General features: G+C 41.1%; 2 protein-coding genes across 2 annotated transcripts in view; one reads left to right on the top strand and one right to left on the bottom strand.

The window, feature by feature from the left end:
* The window catches only part of rcc1l (RCC1 like), a 192,218-nt gene extending 190,730 nt beyond the window's left edge, over positions 1 to 1,488 (top strand). Inside the window, exon 13 of the mRNA XM_072913777.1 lies at positions 1,342 to 1,488. The gene's annotated coding sequence lies outside the window, so the exon portion shown is untranslated. The remainder of the gene's footprint in view (positions 1 to 1,341) is intronic.
* castor2 (cytosolic arginine sensor for mTORC1 subunit 2) overlaps positions 1 to 16,841 on the bottom strand; it is a 56,861-nt gene that overhangs the window by 32,234 nt on the left and 7,786 nt on the right. Inside the window, exons 2-3 of the mRNA XM_061962750.2 lie at positions 7,079 to 7,149; positions 1,355 to 1,548 (exon numbers count right to left, since the gene is read on the bottom strand). Of these exons, the coding sequence (XP_061818734.1) occupies positions 1,355 to 1,548; positions 7,079 to 7,149 (265 nt within the window). The remainder of the gene's footprint in view (positions 1 to 1,354; positions 1,549 to 7,078; positions 7,150 to 16,841) is intronic.

A 16,841-nucleotide genomic window follows, 5' to 3' on the forward strand; every position in this document is an offset into this window, starting at 1 on the left:
GGCACTGCTCAGGTGTTATGAGAGCCCAGGTTGCTCTGATAGTGGCCTTCAACTCTTCTGCGTTTTTGGGTCTGGCATTCTGCATCTTCCTTTTCACAATACCCCACAGATTTTCTATGGGGCTAAGGTCAGGGGAGTTGGCAGGCCAATTTAGAACAGAAATACCATGGTCCGTAAACCAGGCACGGGTAGATTTTGCGCTGTGTGCAGGCGCCAAGTCCTGTTGGAACTTGAAATCTCCATCTCCATAGAGCAGGTCAGCAGCAGGAAGCATGAAGTGCTCTAAAACTTGCTGGTAGACGGCTGCGTTGACCCTGGATCTCAGGAAACAGAGTGGACCGACACCAGCAGATGACATGGCACCCCAAACCATCACCCAACCATGCAAATTTTGCATTTCCTTTGGAAATCAAGGTCCCAGAGTCTGGAGGAAGACAGGAGAGGCACAGGATCCACGTTGCCTGAAGTCTAGTGTAAAGTTTCCACCATCAGTGATGGTTTGGGGTGCCATGTCATCTGCTGGTGTCGGTCCACTCTGTTTCCTGAGATCCAGGGTCAACGCAGCCGTCTACCAGCAAGTTTTAGAGCACTTCATGCTTCCTGCTGCTGACCTGCTCTATGGAGATGGAGATTTCAAGTTCCAACAGGACTTGGTGCCTGCACACAGCGCAAAATCTACCCGTGCCTGGTTTACGGACCATGGTATTTCTGTTCTAAATTGGCCCGCCAACTCCCCTGACCTTAGCCCCATAGAAAATCTGTGGGGTATTGTGAAAAGGAAGATGCAGAATGCCAGACCCAAAAACGCAGAAGAGTTGAAGGCCACTGTCAGAGCAACCTGGGCTCTCATAACACCTGAGCAGTGCCAGAAACTCATCGACTCCATGCCACGCCGCATTAACGCAGTAATTGAGGCAAAAGGAGCTCCAACCAAGTATTGAGTATTGTACATGCTCATATTTTTCATTTTCATACTTTTCAGTTGGCCAACATTTCTAAAAATCCCTTTTTTGTATTAGCCTTAAGTAATATTCTAATTTTGTGACACACGGAATTTTGGATTTTCATTTGTTGCCACTTCAAATCATCAAAATTAAATGAAATAAACATTTGAATGCATCAGTCTGTGTGCAATGAATAAATATAATGTACAAGTTACACCTTTTGAATGCAATTACTGAAATAAATCAAGTTTTTCAAAATATTCTAATTTACTGGCTTTTACCTGTACAGCAAAGCAATCAAAAGACCCCCTGTGGCCACAGCGGCTTTGCTGTGAGAGGATTTCTCCCCAAAGCTGTACGAGGTTCCCCATGTTGAGGTATTTATGTCCCCTCGCAGAAACACCACTCACCAGGATGAAGTCCGTCTGATACGTGGACAGCATGAACACAGAGATGTTGTGGTCGGCCAGCGGCGCGATGACCGACTTTGCTATCTTGGTGACGCCGATGGGCTGCGAGTTGGAGGCGTTGCCGCCGCCCGACACCACGTTGAGCGCCAACCACGTGGCATCGGCCACGCTGATGTGCTCCGACTCTGGCAGCTCTGCGAGGGGGAACAAGAGGAACCCGTGAAAAACTTGCTGGCACCTAGATTTTAAAAATTCTCCTCTTATTTGAAATATACTTTTTTAATGAGGTTCTAACTGTAATGTGTGTCAATAAGTTATGTTGATGATCATAATGTTTTTTCTCCCTTACTTGTTTTCACTCACTTTTAAAAGAAAAGGCCCTCACACGTTTGTTTTTGAAGTTCCAGGTTTTCATAACATGAAACGGGGGGAAAATAACACCTTCCTCAGGTTTTGCTACACATCTTAAAGCAAAGCCCAAGGCTCTGTCAACTATCCGCTGGTCAGCAATGTAAGTTGGATCATTTTGTTTTTCTTCAGCAAATATGCTAACCTAGCATGGGGTATAGGTTACAGTGCTAACTCCCGACCCCTTTCACCAAACATCTGAAACTTTGGCTATTGGAAGAACAACACTGCTGCCACAATCACGCTTAAACATGTACAAACCCCGTTTCCATATGAGTTGGGAAATTGTGTTAGATGTAAATATAAACGGAATACAATGATTTGCAAATCATTTTCAACCCATATTCAGTTGAATGCACAACAAAGACAACATATTTGATGTTCAAACTCATAAACTTTATTTTTTTTTGCAAATAATAATTAACTTAGAATTTCATGGCTGCAACACGTGCCAAAGTAGTTGGGAAAGGGCATGTTCACCACTGTGTTACATCACCTTTTCTTTTAACAACACTCAGTAAACTTTTGGGAACTGAGGAGACAGATTTTTTAAGCTTCTCATGTGGAATTATTTCCCATTCTTGCTTGATGTACAGCTTAAGTTGTTTAACAGTCCGGGGGTCTCCGTTGTGGTATTTTAGGCTTCATAATGCGCCACACATTTTCAATGGGAGACAGGTCTGGACTACAGGCAGGCCAGTCTAGTACACGCACTCTTTTACTATGAAACCACGTGGCTTGGCATTGTCTTGCTGAAATAAGCAGGGGCGTCCATGGCAACGTTGCTTGAATGGCAACATATGTTGCTCCAAAAGCTGTATGTACCTTTCAGCATTAATGGCGCCTTCACAGATGTGTAAGTTACCCATGTCTTGGGCACTAATACACCCCCATACCATCACAGATGCTGGCTTTTCAACTTTGCGCCTGTAACAATCCGGGTGGTTCTTTTCCTCTTTGGTCCGGAGGACACGACGTCCACAGTTTCCAAAAACAATTTGAAATGTGGACTCGTCAGACCACAGAACACTTTTCCACTTTGTATCAGTCCATCTTAGATGAGCTCAGGCCCAGCGAAGCCGACGGCGTTTCTGGGTGTTGTTGATAAACGGTTTTCCGCCTTGCATAGGAGAGTTTTAACTTGCACTTACAGATGAAGCGACCAACTGTAGTTACTGACAGTGGGTTTCTGAAGTGTTCCTGAGCCCATATGGTGATATCCTTTACACACTGGTGTCGCTTGTTGATGCAGTACAGCCTGAGGGATCGAAGGTCACGGGCTTAGCTGCTTACGTGCAGTGATTTCTCCAGATTCTCTGAACCCTTTGATGAAATTACGGACCGTAGATGGTGAAATCCCTAAATTCCTTGCAATAGCTGGTTGAGAACGGTTTTTCTTAAACTGTTCAACAATCTGCTCACGCATTTGTTGACAAAGTGGTGACCCTCGCCCCATCCTTGTTTGTGAATGACTGAGCATTTCATGGAATCTACTTTTATACCCAATCATGGCACCCACCTGTTCCCAATTTGCCTGCTCACCTGTGGGATGTTCCAAATAAGTGTTTGATGAGCATTCCTCAACTTTATCAGTATTTAGTGCCACCTTTCCCAACTTCTTTGTCACGTGTTGCTGGCATCAAATTCTAAAGTTAATGATTATTTGCAACAACAAAAAAAGTTTATCAGTTTGAACATCAAATATGTTGTCTTTGTAGCATATTCAACTGAATATGGGTTAAAAATGATTTGCAAATCATTGTATTCCGTTTATATTTACATCCAACACAATTTCCCAACTCATATGGAAACAGGGTTTGTATATTTGTTTAATATTATCTAACTATTGGGGTACCTGTTACTACTTTTACCTTTTAAGATTAATTGTTTTAATTTTCAAAGTTGTCATATTAATCCTATGTAAACATCAACCTGCCGAAGGGACGAAACATGGAAATGATCCATTGGCTATAATCTAGCATATTTACATGCATATGGCCTTTAATATGTATTGTCCCTATTTCAAATGAATAAACTCTGAAACATGTGAGCTACAATCCGTAGCGAGCTAGACCTGGGCCAATAGACAATAAATAAATTAATCTAATGATACAGGAAAATGAACTCAATAAAAATTGATAAATTGCCATGTTCGATCATCGCCAGTCGCTTCCAATCAGAGTGCAAGAGGATTCACTCTGTGCATTGCTCTCAGCTCTAGAGCGGGTCTGTTTGATAGCAAAATTAAATGGAACAGAATGCATCCTCTTGTTATCCATCTACAATCTTTGTCTCGGATAAACGCATGCTGGACCGCTAGCTTACACACATACTTCTTGCTAGTCGCTAGTGAGAAGCACTGAAAGGTAACACAAATTAAGAGGAACGAAAACTAACCACCTGATGTAGTTTTCCAAATGGGGAAAAAACTGTACTTGAAGATGTTTAATATTTATTTAAGTGCAATTGTTGCTAACAGAAATTGAGATTATTTTCTTATGTATGTCTACTTATTTAGGATACTTAAAAGTTCTGAACTTTCCAATTACAATGGTAAAAAACACTAATGAGAGTACAAGTTTATTGGCTTTGAAAGGGATTACTTGCATTCCTCAATTATGTTATAATTACATTAGTGAAGTGTTTCTTGTCATTGTGGTCCGTATGGGCCGCGGCGGTACTTAGTTGTAATACACTTTTCCACCACTTGTGACAGTAAAGAAAATATCAAACAGAAGAAGTCTGGAGCTAAAGTCAGAGATGTTTCTTAAGCGCAAAAAATATGACTAAAGTGGTGAAGCTACAATTTCATTTGCACGTAAATTGTTTTGTCAGTTTATTTAAGAAACATTTATTGTTGTTCATTTAATTAGAGTGTATTTATTTTAGCACTGCATAATTGTATTTAAATTTATTTATTATGAGTTCCTTCTTTTGCAGTATAATTGATTAGTATTTATTTTTGTAATCAGCCTGACCTAAACCTTGATAATATTGTGATTTAAACATGGTTTCATATCATTTCACATGGTCTATCCCAGGGGTGCTCACACTTTTTCTGCAGGCGAGCTACTTTTCAATTGATCAAGTCGTGGGGATCTACCTCATTCATATATATAATTTATATTTACTTATTTATGAAATATATGTTTTTGTTAATAAGTTAAAGGTGTTTAATGATAATGCAAGCATGTTTAATATTGTTAAAAAATTAAAGGTGTTTAATTATAATACAAGTATGTTTATTACATTTAGTTAATATTGTTAACAAGTTAAAGGTGTTTAATGATAATACAAGCATGTTTAACACAGTTAATATTGTTAATAAATTAAAGGTGTTTAATGATAATACAAGAATGTTTATTACATTTAGTTAATATTGTTAACAAGTTAAAGGTGTTTAAAGATAATACAAGCATGTTTAACACATATACCGGTAGTTAATATTGTTAACAACTTAAAGGTGGTTAAAGATAATACAAGCATGTTTAACACATATAGTTAATATTGTTAACAAGTTAAAGGTGTTTAAAGATAATACAAGCATGTTTAACACATATAGATTCCTTTCTTTCATGAAAACAAGAATATAAGTTGGTGTATTACCTGATTCTGATGACTTGCATTGATAGGAATCAGACAGTAGTGATGATAACGTCCGCATTTTCGAATGGAGGAGAAAAAAAAGTCCTCCTTTCTGTCCAATACCACATGAAAGTGGTTGGTTTTTGGCATCTTATTTATCCAGCTTCCGTACTCCTTTGTATACACTTTACAAGAAATACATTGTCGGCAAACTCCGTAGCTTGCTAGCTTGTGCACGCCAGCTTTCTGAGACTCTTATTTTGTTAGCGCAACTGTGCAACTGTGCAGTCGGTCTTTGGAGTTTTGACGACAGGTACGGCGCCAGAGTCTGTTGAAATAAAGTGTTTCTCGCCTTCCAGTCGGTAATTTTAATGAGCTGGCAGCAGCCAGCGTCATCTCAGAAGACCCTCGGGTGCTGTGAATGTCAATCAAGTGACGAAAGTGACGTCATAGAGAAGATTTATGATCCCTCATTTTTAGGACTATTTTTTTAATGCCTGGCTGGTGATCGACTGACACACATCCTCCACGATCGACCGGTAGCTCGCGATCGACGTAATGAGCACCCCTGGTCTATCCTGTTAAACTGTAAGTAGGTTAGATATAATTATTGGATATCATTAAACTCATAAGTAAGATTATTAATTCAAAGTAAATATTTGAATGGGCTCCCAGCCCCACTGTAGTGGAAAAGTTGGTCCCCGAGGCCAAAAAGGTTAAGAACCCCTGCATTAGTGCTTAGTTTGGTCTAAAATAATGCTTACAATAATATTTATCTGCAATAAATTGTGGGACAACAACATCATCCAGCAAAATTTGTTATCGGCCTAAGTCAAACAGCACATCGCTATGCTAATGTCATTTGTGTCCTCCCGGTCTACTATTTAATGTTAAGTTGTTGTCTGCGATACATGACATCTACTGTATTATGTGGGACAAGTGACGAATTACAGTTTATATGTAAAAAGTAAATAAAGTACCCAATAGTGCTTTTTGGAGACAATGCACACTGTGTGTATGTATGTATGTGTGTGTGATGGTAGCTTTTTAGTCTCATCTATACCTTTTGTTTTCACACTCTTTTTGTGCCCTTGGGTGCATTATCCTTTCCAACAATTTCCCTTGTGGATCAATAAAGTTTGTCTAAGTCCAAGTCAAAACCCGGCTCACTAGCACAAAAGCTAAGACACACAAAACAGCAACTTCACAGTAAAGCACTTTTGAACAGTTTAAATTCCAGCATTAAGCCTAGATTTTGGACAATAATATTCCAAAACACTATTGTGGCTTTATTCAATTCTGGAATGTTGACAAATAGTAGCATATGGGCCCTGTGAGCGTTTATGCTAGCGGGTCTAAATGATGATGGATCAAGCTTGTCCAATCCACCACGTCTACAAAGTGATGATGTTATACAATAGCAGAATAAGCTCGGTTCATAAACAGAGGAGGTTTCCCCTTCACGTATTTTCCTTAAGTCACCCGTAGAAAATACCTGCGCCGATTACGCAACAAATAGGCTGTGGTCTCCAGGGTAACCAAGGATATTCAGGCCCAGAGAAGGCTTTTGTAACGACATGGTGGATTCACTCAATCAGCCAAACAAGCCCAGCGCCAGCTTGGACCCACAACCATAGTGACAAAGTGTGCTCAAACATTACTGGATTACACAGTGACTCCACCCCCCCGCCCGATCAATGGTTGCCGCGGTGACCGTGCAAGGAAGCTCACCTTTAAAGCCCTCCTCGTCCACGATGATGGTGTAGTCCTCCGGAGTCTCTGTCAAGCTGAAGAACTTGCACCTGAGTGGACAAAAACATGATGTTGAGGTCGCACAAATCGGAAGCGCATTCACCACTAAACAAATCACGCACTGCTTTCAGGATCGATTTGCGGAATCGGGGACAAATACTGTGAAAATAAATGTTATTGGCCGTCAAAGATCGTTTGTGCGCGCCATTTCACTGCAAGGTATCGACAAACTTTCCTTGGTAAAAAATAACACTACCGTATTTTTCGGACTATAAGTCGCAGTTTTTGTCATAGTTTGGCCGGGGGTGCGACTTATACTCAGGAGCGACTTATGTGTGAAATTATTAACACATTACCGTAAAATATCAAATAATATTTATCTCATTCACGTAAGAGACTAGACGTATAAGATTTCATGGGATTTAGCGATTATGAGTGACAGATTGTTTGGTAAACGTATAGCATGTTCTATATGTTATAGTTATTTGAATGACCATACTTGCCAACCCTCCCGGATTTTCCGGGAGACTCCCGAAATTCAGCGCCTCTCCCGAAAACCTCCCGGGACAAATTTTCTCCCGAAAATCTCCCGAAATTCAGGCGGAGCTGAAGGCCACGCCCCCTCCAGCTCCATGCGGACCTGAGTGACGTGTTGACAGCCTGTTCACAACATTGCCGTAAACAGCAATGTTGTGACACTTTTAAACAGGACAATACTGCCATCTACTGTACATGCAAATGTGACCCACCCATAATGTGTCACATTTTTGTGTTGATTTATTTATTTTATTTTGTGGTTTGAATTCGTTTTTGGAGCTGTCATTCCACATTTATCAGTATTCACATTGGTCAGTAGGGGGCAGTAGGGCGTTTCTTCCCAATTGGATGCTATCACCTGCAGACCGGAAGTGTCTTGTCATTCTGATGAGAGCGACCAGTCTGTGAACAACTGAAACGTCCTGTGTGCTTTTTCCTCCTCTATAACAGGTTAGTTTTGTTGAATCAACTCACTGAATAATATCCATGTGATCTTTATAAGTTTAAGTACACATTCTGATGGTGGAGCCTAACTCTAAAGTGTTTGTGAGTTGTAGTTTGTATTTGTGAATGAATCCAGTGCACAGCTGCAGTAATCAATACAAAAAGGCGACGTGAGTGCGCAATGTTTATATAGGAACTTCTGATCCTAATTCAGACTCCCAAATTAGAGCTCCCGTTTTCTTATTGATTTTATAATGTATATTTGTATAATGTGTGTGTTCTGAAATAGTGACAGAGAATAGAACAAGGATGGCCAATTAAACCCTTAACTCAACAATGAGTAGATGAGTGTTGTGTGTGTATATGTGTAAATAAATGAACACTGAAATTCAAGTATTTCTTTTATATATATATATATATATATAATTCACTGAAAGTCAAGTATTTCTTATATATATATATATATATATATATATATATATATATATATATCTTAACCACGCCCCCAACCACACCCCCCGCCCCACCCTCCTACCCCCCACCTCCCGAAATCGGAGGTCTCAAGGTTGGCAAGTATGGAATGACTCTTACCATAATATGTTACATTAACATACCAGTTCTCAGTTGGTTATTTATGCCTCATATAACGTACACTTATTCAGCCTGTTCACTATTCTTTATTTATTTTAAATTGCCTTTCAAATGTCTCGTCTTGGTGTTGGGTTTTATCAAATAAATTTCCCCAAAAAATGCGACTTATACTCCAGTGCGACTTATATGTTTTTTTCCTTCTTTATTATGCATTTTCGGCCGGTGCGACTTATACTCCGGAGCGACTTATACTCCAAAAAATACGGTATCTTAAATCTCTTAAAAGTATCAAATTACTAGTTTAGTTTTTTTGTTAATTTATGTGAAGTTGTACATTGCTGTTTCTTAACACACCTCATACTAGGGATGGGTGCCAAATTCGGTACTTAATAGGAACCGACCAACTACTACCGGGTATCGATTCACGTAAAATCAAACGGTGGCCTATTTCGATACTGTTGTTGCACGGGACATCACGTCCGGTTGCAGACTGGACACCGGCTTAAGGCAACAATCACTCAAGCAGCGCAAAGGGCAGACTCAGCAAAACTCCCTTGAAGTAATGTTGCAATTTTCAACACTATTGGTAGAAAACGCTCAAACGCAAAGTAAGGCTCAACTCTTCCAAAATGCGCTGGCTTGATGCCAATTTACCCAGATTGGATTTGCCATAGACAAAAAACTATCAACATTAGCAATTTAACATGGCGATTTCAAAACCTCAGCACCTGGTAATGAAAACTACAACTAAGATGAATGTTACAATTAAATAGCTGGTGTGTAATGATTACAATACTTACAGTATACACACTTTGTAGTGCGCTACATTCAGTTTCCTAGAAAAAACTACTTCCTAGTTAGATAGCCTATACAGTACTGCCATCTGGTAAAGTCTTGGAAGTGCAACTGCATTGCAAATGAGACTCAAATGTGTAAGAAAACAGGATAATCAGCTCGTTTTTAAATGTTGCATTAAAAAAATATAATCAAAGTGTGTGAATGTTGTCTGTCTGTTTTGGCCCTGCGATGAGGTGGCGACTTGTCCAGGGTGTACCCCGCCTACCGCCCGAATGCAGCAGAGATAGGCTCCCCCCACAACCCCGAACGGGACAAGCGGTAGAAAATGGATGGATGCATATCACACACAAAAGTACTGAAAATTGGCATCGGAGGTATTGGTTAAAATGTGAACTCTACACATCCCTACCTCACACTCTCCTCGTCTGCCCGAGAATAAAAAGACTCACCCGTAGCTTTAATCAAGTGTTACCAAGACGGTTCATTAGTTATTCTAAACTGATTTGTTTTCCTTTTCATGTTGATTGGTCACATGTCAGCCGATTATGTAAATTAGACGATGGGGTCATCGACTGACCTCACTTCCCACCCCAGCACAAACGCCACAGATAGATTGCAGTCCTGCAGGAAACGACACACATTTTGGAAATTGTACTTTTACTTAAGTTGTGTTGAAAATATTTTACTTTGCATATTCGTGAATCTAGCGAATGTACTCTGAATTTGAAAATGTTTTGATGGTGCTACCTCTATGGTAAAAAAATAAATAAAAATGCTGCAGCTACGAATCAGGCAGAGGTTGCTGTCCCACAAGGTAATGCACTTTTTATTTTACAGGAAGGTGCTTTGACAAGACGTGATGTTGTGTAACTGCATCTTTTGTAAGTACAATACTGTATGCCTGGAATTGTTCTTAAAGGGGAACATTATCACCAGACCTATGTAAGCGTCAATATATACCTTGATGTTGCAGAAAAAAGACCATATTTTTTTTAAACCGATTTCCGAACTCTAAATGGGTGAATTTTGGCGAATTAAACGCCTTTCTAATATTCGCTCTCGGAGCGATGACGTCACAACGTGGCGTCACATCGGGAAGAAATTCGCTATTTTCTCAAACACCGAGTCAGCTCTGTTATTTTAAATGATAAATGATAAATGGGTTGTACTTGTATAGCGCTTTTCTACCTTCAAGGTACTCAAAGCGCTTTGACACTACTTTCACATTTACCCATTCACACACACATTCACACACTGATGGAGGGAGCTGCCATGCAAGGCGCTAACCAGCACCCATCAGGAGCAAGGGTGAAGTGTCTTGCTCAGGACACAACGGACATGACGAGGTTGGTACTAGGTGGGGATTGAACCAGGGACCCTCGGGTTGCGCATGGCCATTCTTCCACTGCGCCACGCCGTCCCTTTTCCGTTTTTTCGACTGTTTTCCGTACCTTGGAGACATCATGCCTCGTCGGTGTGTTGTCGGAGGGTGTAACAACACGAACAGGGACGGATTCAAGTTGCACCAGTGGCCCAAAGATGCGAAAGTGGCAAGAAATTGGACAATTGTTCCGCACACTTTACCGACGAAAGCTATGCTACGACAGAGATGGCAAGAATGTGTGGATATCCTGCGACACTCAAAGCAGATGCATTTCCAACGATAAAGTCAAAGAAATCTGCCGCCAGACCCCCATTGAATCTGCCGGAGTGTGTGAGCAATTCAGGGACAAAGGACCTCGGTAGCACGGCAAGCGATGGCGGCAGTTTGTTCCTGCAGACGAGCGAGCTAAACACCCTGGATGTCTTGGCTCACACCGTCCCTTATGCCACCGAAGATGATCAAGAGAAGAATATCGACCCTAGTTTCCCTGGCCTGCTGACATCAACTCCAAAACTGGACAGAACAGCTTTCAGGAAAAGAGCGCGGATGAGGGTATGTCTACAGAATATATTAATTGATGAAAATTGGGCTGTCTGCACTCTCAAAGTGCATGTTGTTGCCAAATGTATTTCATATGCTGTAAACCTAGTTCATAGTTGTTAGTTTCCTTTAATGCCAAACAAACACATACCAATCGTTGGTTAGAAGGCGATCGCCGAATTCGTCCTCGCTTTCTCCCGTGTCGCTGGCTGTCGTGTCGTTTTCGTCGGTTTCGCTTGCATACGGTTCAAACCGATATGGCTCAATAGCGTCAGTTTCTTCTTCAATTTCGTTTTCGCTACCTGCCTCCACACTACAACCATCCGTTTCAATACATTCGTAATCTTTTGAATCGCTTAAGCCGTTGAAATCCGAGTCTGAATCCGAGCTAATGTCGCTATAGCTTGTTGTTCTTTCCGCCATGTTTGTTTGTGTTGGCTTCACTATGTGACGTCACAGGAAAATGGACGGGTGTTTATAACGATGGTTAAAATCAGGCCCTTTAAGCTTTTTTTAGGGATATTGCGTGATGGGTAAAATTTTGAAAAAAAAACTTCGAAAAATATAATAAGCCACTGGGAACTGATTTTTAATGGTTTTAACCATTCTGAAATTGTGATAATGTTCCCCTTTAATGTGTATAACTGTATTTAAAATGGGTTCAATACCCCAGAGAGGTTTAGACTGGTTTGAAAACAATTCTGCAAATAATCACCTTTATACAATAATAAATTGAGTAACGACTCAGTAATCTAACTTTCTGCTGTATCTTAAATTGGTTACACTTTACCTTTATTTTAGTAGATTTCAAAACTTTAGTAGAACATTGTTTTATTTCCACCTGTGCTTGTTGTTAATCTACACCAATTCATCTTACTACTTTTTAGGAATGTAACGATTACCGGTGTTCATGCTAAAACGCAGTAAAATTCCCGACGGTTAGTATTACCATTTCAAATTTTTAATTATCGCAAAACTGTGATTGATTAACGCGCTGTCATTAACTTACAGTGATATTTCGTGGGTTCCCTCCGGGTACTCCGGCTTCCTCCCACTTCCAAAGACATGCACCTGGGGATAGGTTGATTGGCAACACTAAATTGGCCCTAGTGTGTGAATGTGAGTGTGAATGTTGTCTGTCCATCTGTGCTGGCCCTGCGATGAGGTGGCGACTTGTCCAGGGTGTACCCCACTTTCAGCTCGAATGCAGCTGAGATAGGCTCCAGCACCCCCCCGCGACTCCAAAAGGGACAAGCGGTAGAAAATTGATGGATGGATGGATATTTCTCATTTCCTAGCGCAGCAGCTACCATGCTAATCGCTAGCTACTTTCGATGCTAACATGACCACAAGACACATTGTCCTACCCCAATCTAAACTTGTACAAACACATGAGTGATGTCTGAGCAACTAAACTATTCAAATGCAGACGGTGTTGCCTTATTTATACTTTTTTTTTTTTTAAAGTGAGTTAAAATCACTGTACGCCAAAACAACGCGTCATAAGAACAATTTCTTCACCCAGGCTATTAACTGATGAAAGCTAAACAGTTACAGAGTCAGAACTGTTGCTGTGAAATAACCTTGGAACTAATCTGTCATTGTCAATGTACTCATGTTCACCTCATCATCCTTTTGCTCTGCTATATTAGCCTGGCACACAGTTATTTTAAGACTTGTTTATATTGAATTTAATAGTTTACATTGTACAAAGAGAGCACAATCTAACAAGTCAAATTTATTGTGTGTGAAACACACCTGGGCAATAAAGCTGATTCAACAATAGCATGATACTAATGATAACCAGGAAAGATGAGGTCACCTACCTAGGTTCCATTCTAGAGGCTAATCTTTCCTGTGATAAAATGGCAACCGAGGTAATCAAAAAGGTCAACCAACGAACGAGATTTCTCTACAGAATCTCCTCTCTGGTCAACAAAAGCACCTTGAAGATTCTAGCGGGAACTCTCGTTCAATCCTTTTTCGATTACGCATGCACCTCCTGGTACCCTGGCACCTTCAAAACCCTCCAATCTAGACTCCAAACATCCCAGAACAAGCTAGTCAGGTTACTTTTAGACCTCCACCCAACCCACTTTTTCCAAAGTGGGCTGGGTCAGGGTGGAGGACATAGTAAAACTACTTGCACTGAGCCTAGTCTATAAAATCCGCTACACCTCCCTGATACCGAAGTACCGTATTTTCCGCACTATAAGCCGCACCTAAAAACCACAAATTTTCACAAAAGCTGACAGTGCGGCTTATAACCCGGTGCGCCTTATATATGGATTAATATAAATATTTATTTTCATAAAGTTTCGGTCTCGCAACTACGGTAAACAGCCGCCATCTTTTTTCCCCGTAGAAGAGGAAGCGCTTCTTCTTCTATGGTAAGCAACCGCCAAGGTAAGCACCCGCCCCCATAGAAAGGAAGCGCTTCTTCTTCTACTGTAAGTAACCACCCGCCCCATAGAAGAAGAAGCCCCCGGATATTGCGTTTCATTTCATTTGTGTGTTTACATCTGTAAAGACCACAAAATGGCTCCTACTAAGCGACACGCGTATAACGCAGAATTTAAACTTAAGGCAATATTTAACCAAATAACTCCAACCGCTCGATATTGGTGTCAACAGGGCATTTAAAGCACGACTGCGAACGGCGTGGGAACAATGGATGACCGAAGGCGAACACACCTTCACTAAGACAGGGAGACAGCGCCGGACGACATACGCCAACATCTGCCAGTGGATCGTAAATGCCTGGGCGGATATTTCGGTCACAACTGTGGTCCGAGCTTTCCGGAAGGCAGGATTCACAGAACTGCGACGAGACGGAGCCGGCCATTTTGGATCCCGTATTCGCCCAACTTTTTAATTCGGACACCGAAGGAGAAGAATTCGAGGGATTTATGAATGAAGAATAACTTCAGAAAGTGAGCGTTATGTTTATTTTGTGTGTTGTGACATTAACGTTCGAGCAACATTAAGTTATTGATGCTTATTGATTGCACATTTGCACATTACCGTACATTTTGGGAGTGAACAGAGTTGTTAGAACGCTGGTTTTTAATATATTATTAAAGTTTGACTGACCTATCTGACTGTTTTTTTGACATTCCCTTTAGCGCAGTTTGATGCGGCTTATAACACGGGGCGGCTTATAGGTGGACAAAGTTTTGAAATATGCCGTTCATTGAAGGCGCGGCTTATAACCCAGGGCGGCTTATGGTGCGGAAAATACGGTATATGTCAAACTACTTCCTTAATGTAAATGACCGCCATAACCACAACACCAGAGGGAGTTCCACAAACCACGTTAAACCCAGATTCCGATCTAACAAAGGTCTTAACTCATTCTCCTTCTATGCCACATCAATATGGAATGCACTCCCAACAGGTGTAAAAGAAAGTGCATTTCAATCCTCCTTCAAAACCGCACTAAAACAACACCTCCAGGCAACTTCAACCCTTGACTAACACCCTCCCCCCTCCACATCCCCGGATTGTAAATAACCAAATGTAAATAATCAAATGTATTTCTAATGTATATACTTGTTCTTATGCTATCTGAACTCACTACGTTCTTTGCTCGCTGTACATATCCTACCAAGTCAGTCCTACACTGTTTCAATGCCCATTTCTCTGATGATGCAATTGTTGATGACTGAAGTGCTGTTATCAACCAAACCCTCCTCATCCCACCCCCCGGATTGTAAATAATGTAAATAATTCAATGTATATACTCTGATGATTAACTTGTGTGAGGACTGTATTATGATGATAGTATATATATTTGTACCATGAATTGATTTACGTGGACCCAGACTTAAACAAGTTGAAAAACTTATTCGGGTGTTACCATTTAGTGGTCAATTTTTACGGAATATGTACTGAACTGTGCAATCTACTAATAAAAGTTTCAATCAATCAATCAATAACTGATAACTTAGGTCACAATAACCGTGATATGAAATGTACAAATCGTTACACCCATAGTGTTCACTGCATCATACTGAGGGCTGTTTTGAGTATTTTGTCACACATAAAGAGTACTACAAAGAATCCTTCTTCAGCTGGACACTGCTGTGAATTACAATAATGAAGACATCTGATAACTAAGCATTATTATCTCTATACTATGTTAAGGTAACGTGCGGAGTTCCTCAGGGTTCGGTTCTTGGCCCTGCACTCTTTAGTATTTACATGTTGCCGCTAGGCGACATCATACGCAAATACGGTGTTAGCTTTCATTGTTATGCTGATGACACCCAACTCTACATGCCCCTAAAGCTGACCAACACGCCGGATTGTAGTCAGCTGGAGGCGTGTCTTAATGAAATTAAACAATGGATGTCCGCTAACTTCTTGCAACTCAACGCCAAGAAAACGGAAATGCTGATTATCGGTCCTGCTAAACACCGACATTTATTTAATAATACCACCTTAACATTTGACAACCAAACAATTACACAAGGCGAATCAGTAAAGAATCTGGGTATTATCTTCGACCCAACTCTCTCGTTTGAATCACACATTAAGAGTGTTACTAAAACGGCCTTTTTTCATCTCCGTAATATCGCTAAAATCCGTTCTATTTTATCCACTAGCGACGCTGAGATCATTATTCATGCGTTCGTTACGTCTCGTCTCGACTACTGTAACGTATTATTTTCGGGTCTCCCTATGTCTAGCATTAAAAGATTACAGTTGGTACAAAATGCGGCTGCTAGACTTTTGACAAGAACAAGAAAGTTTGATCATATTACGCCTATACTGGCTCACCTGCACTGGCTTCCTGTGCACTTAAGATGTGACTTTAAGGTTTTACTACTTACGTATAAAATACTACACGGTCTAGCTCCGTCCTATCTTGTCGATTGCATTGTACCATATGTCCCGGCAAGAAATCTGCGTTCAAAGAACTCTGGCTTATTAGTGATTCCCAGAGCCCAAAAAAAGTCTGCGGGCTATAGAGCGTTTTCTATTCGGGCTCCAGTACTATGGAATGCCCTCCCGGTAACAATTAGAGATGCTACCTCAGTAGAAGCATTTAAGTCCCATCTTAAAACTCATTTGTATACTCTAGCCTTTAAATAGCCCCCCTGTTAGACCAGTTGATCTGCCGTTTCTTTTCTTTTCTCCTCTGCTCCCCTTTTCCTTGAGGAGGGGGGGCACAGGTCCGGTGGCCATGGATGAAGTGCTGGCTGTCCAGAGTCGTGACCCGGGGTGGACCGCTCGCCTGTGCATCGGCTGGGAACATCTCTGCGCTGCTGACCCGTCTCCGCTCGGGATGGTGTCCTGCTGGCCCCACTATGGACTGGACTCTTACTATTATGTTGGATCCACTATGGACTGGACTCTCACAATATTATGTCAGACCCACTCGACATCCATTGCTTTCGGTCTCCCCTAGAGGGGGGGGGGTTACCCACATATGCGGTCCTCTCC

This window comes from Nerophis lumbriciformis, linkage group LG09, assembly GCF_033978685.3.
Source record: "Nerophis lumbriciformis linkage group LG09, RoL_Nlum_v2.1, whole genome shotgun sequence".
NCBI lineage: Eukaryota > Metazoa > Chordata > Actinopteri > Syngnathiformes > Syngnathidae > Nerophis > Nerophis lumbriciformis.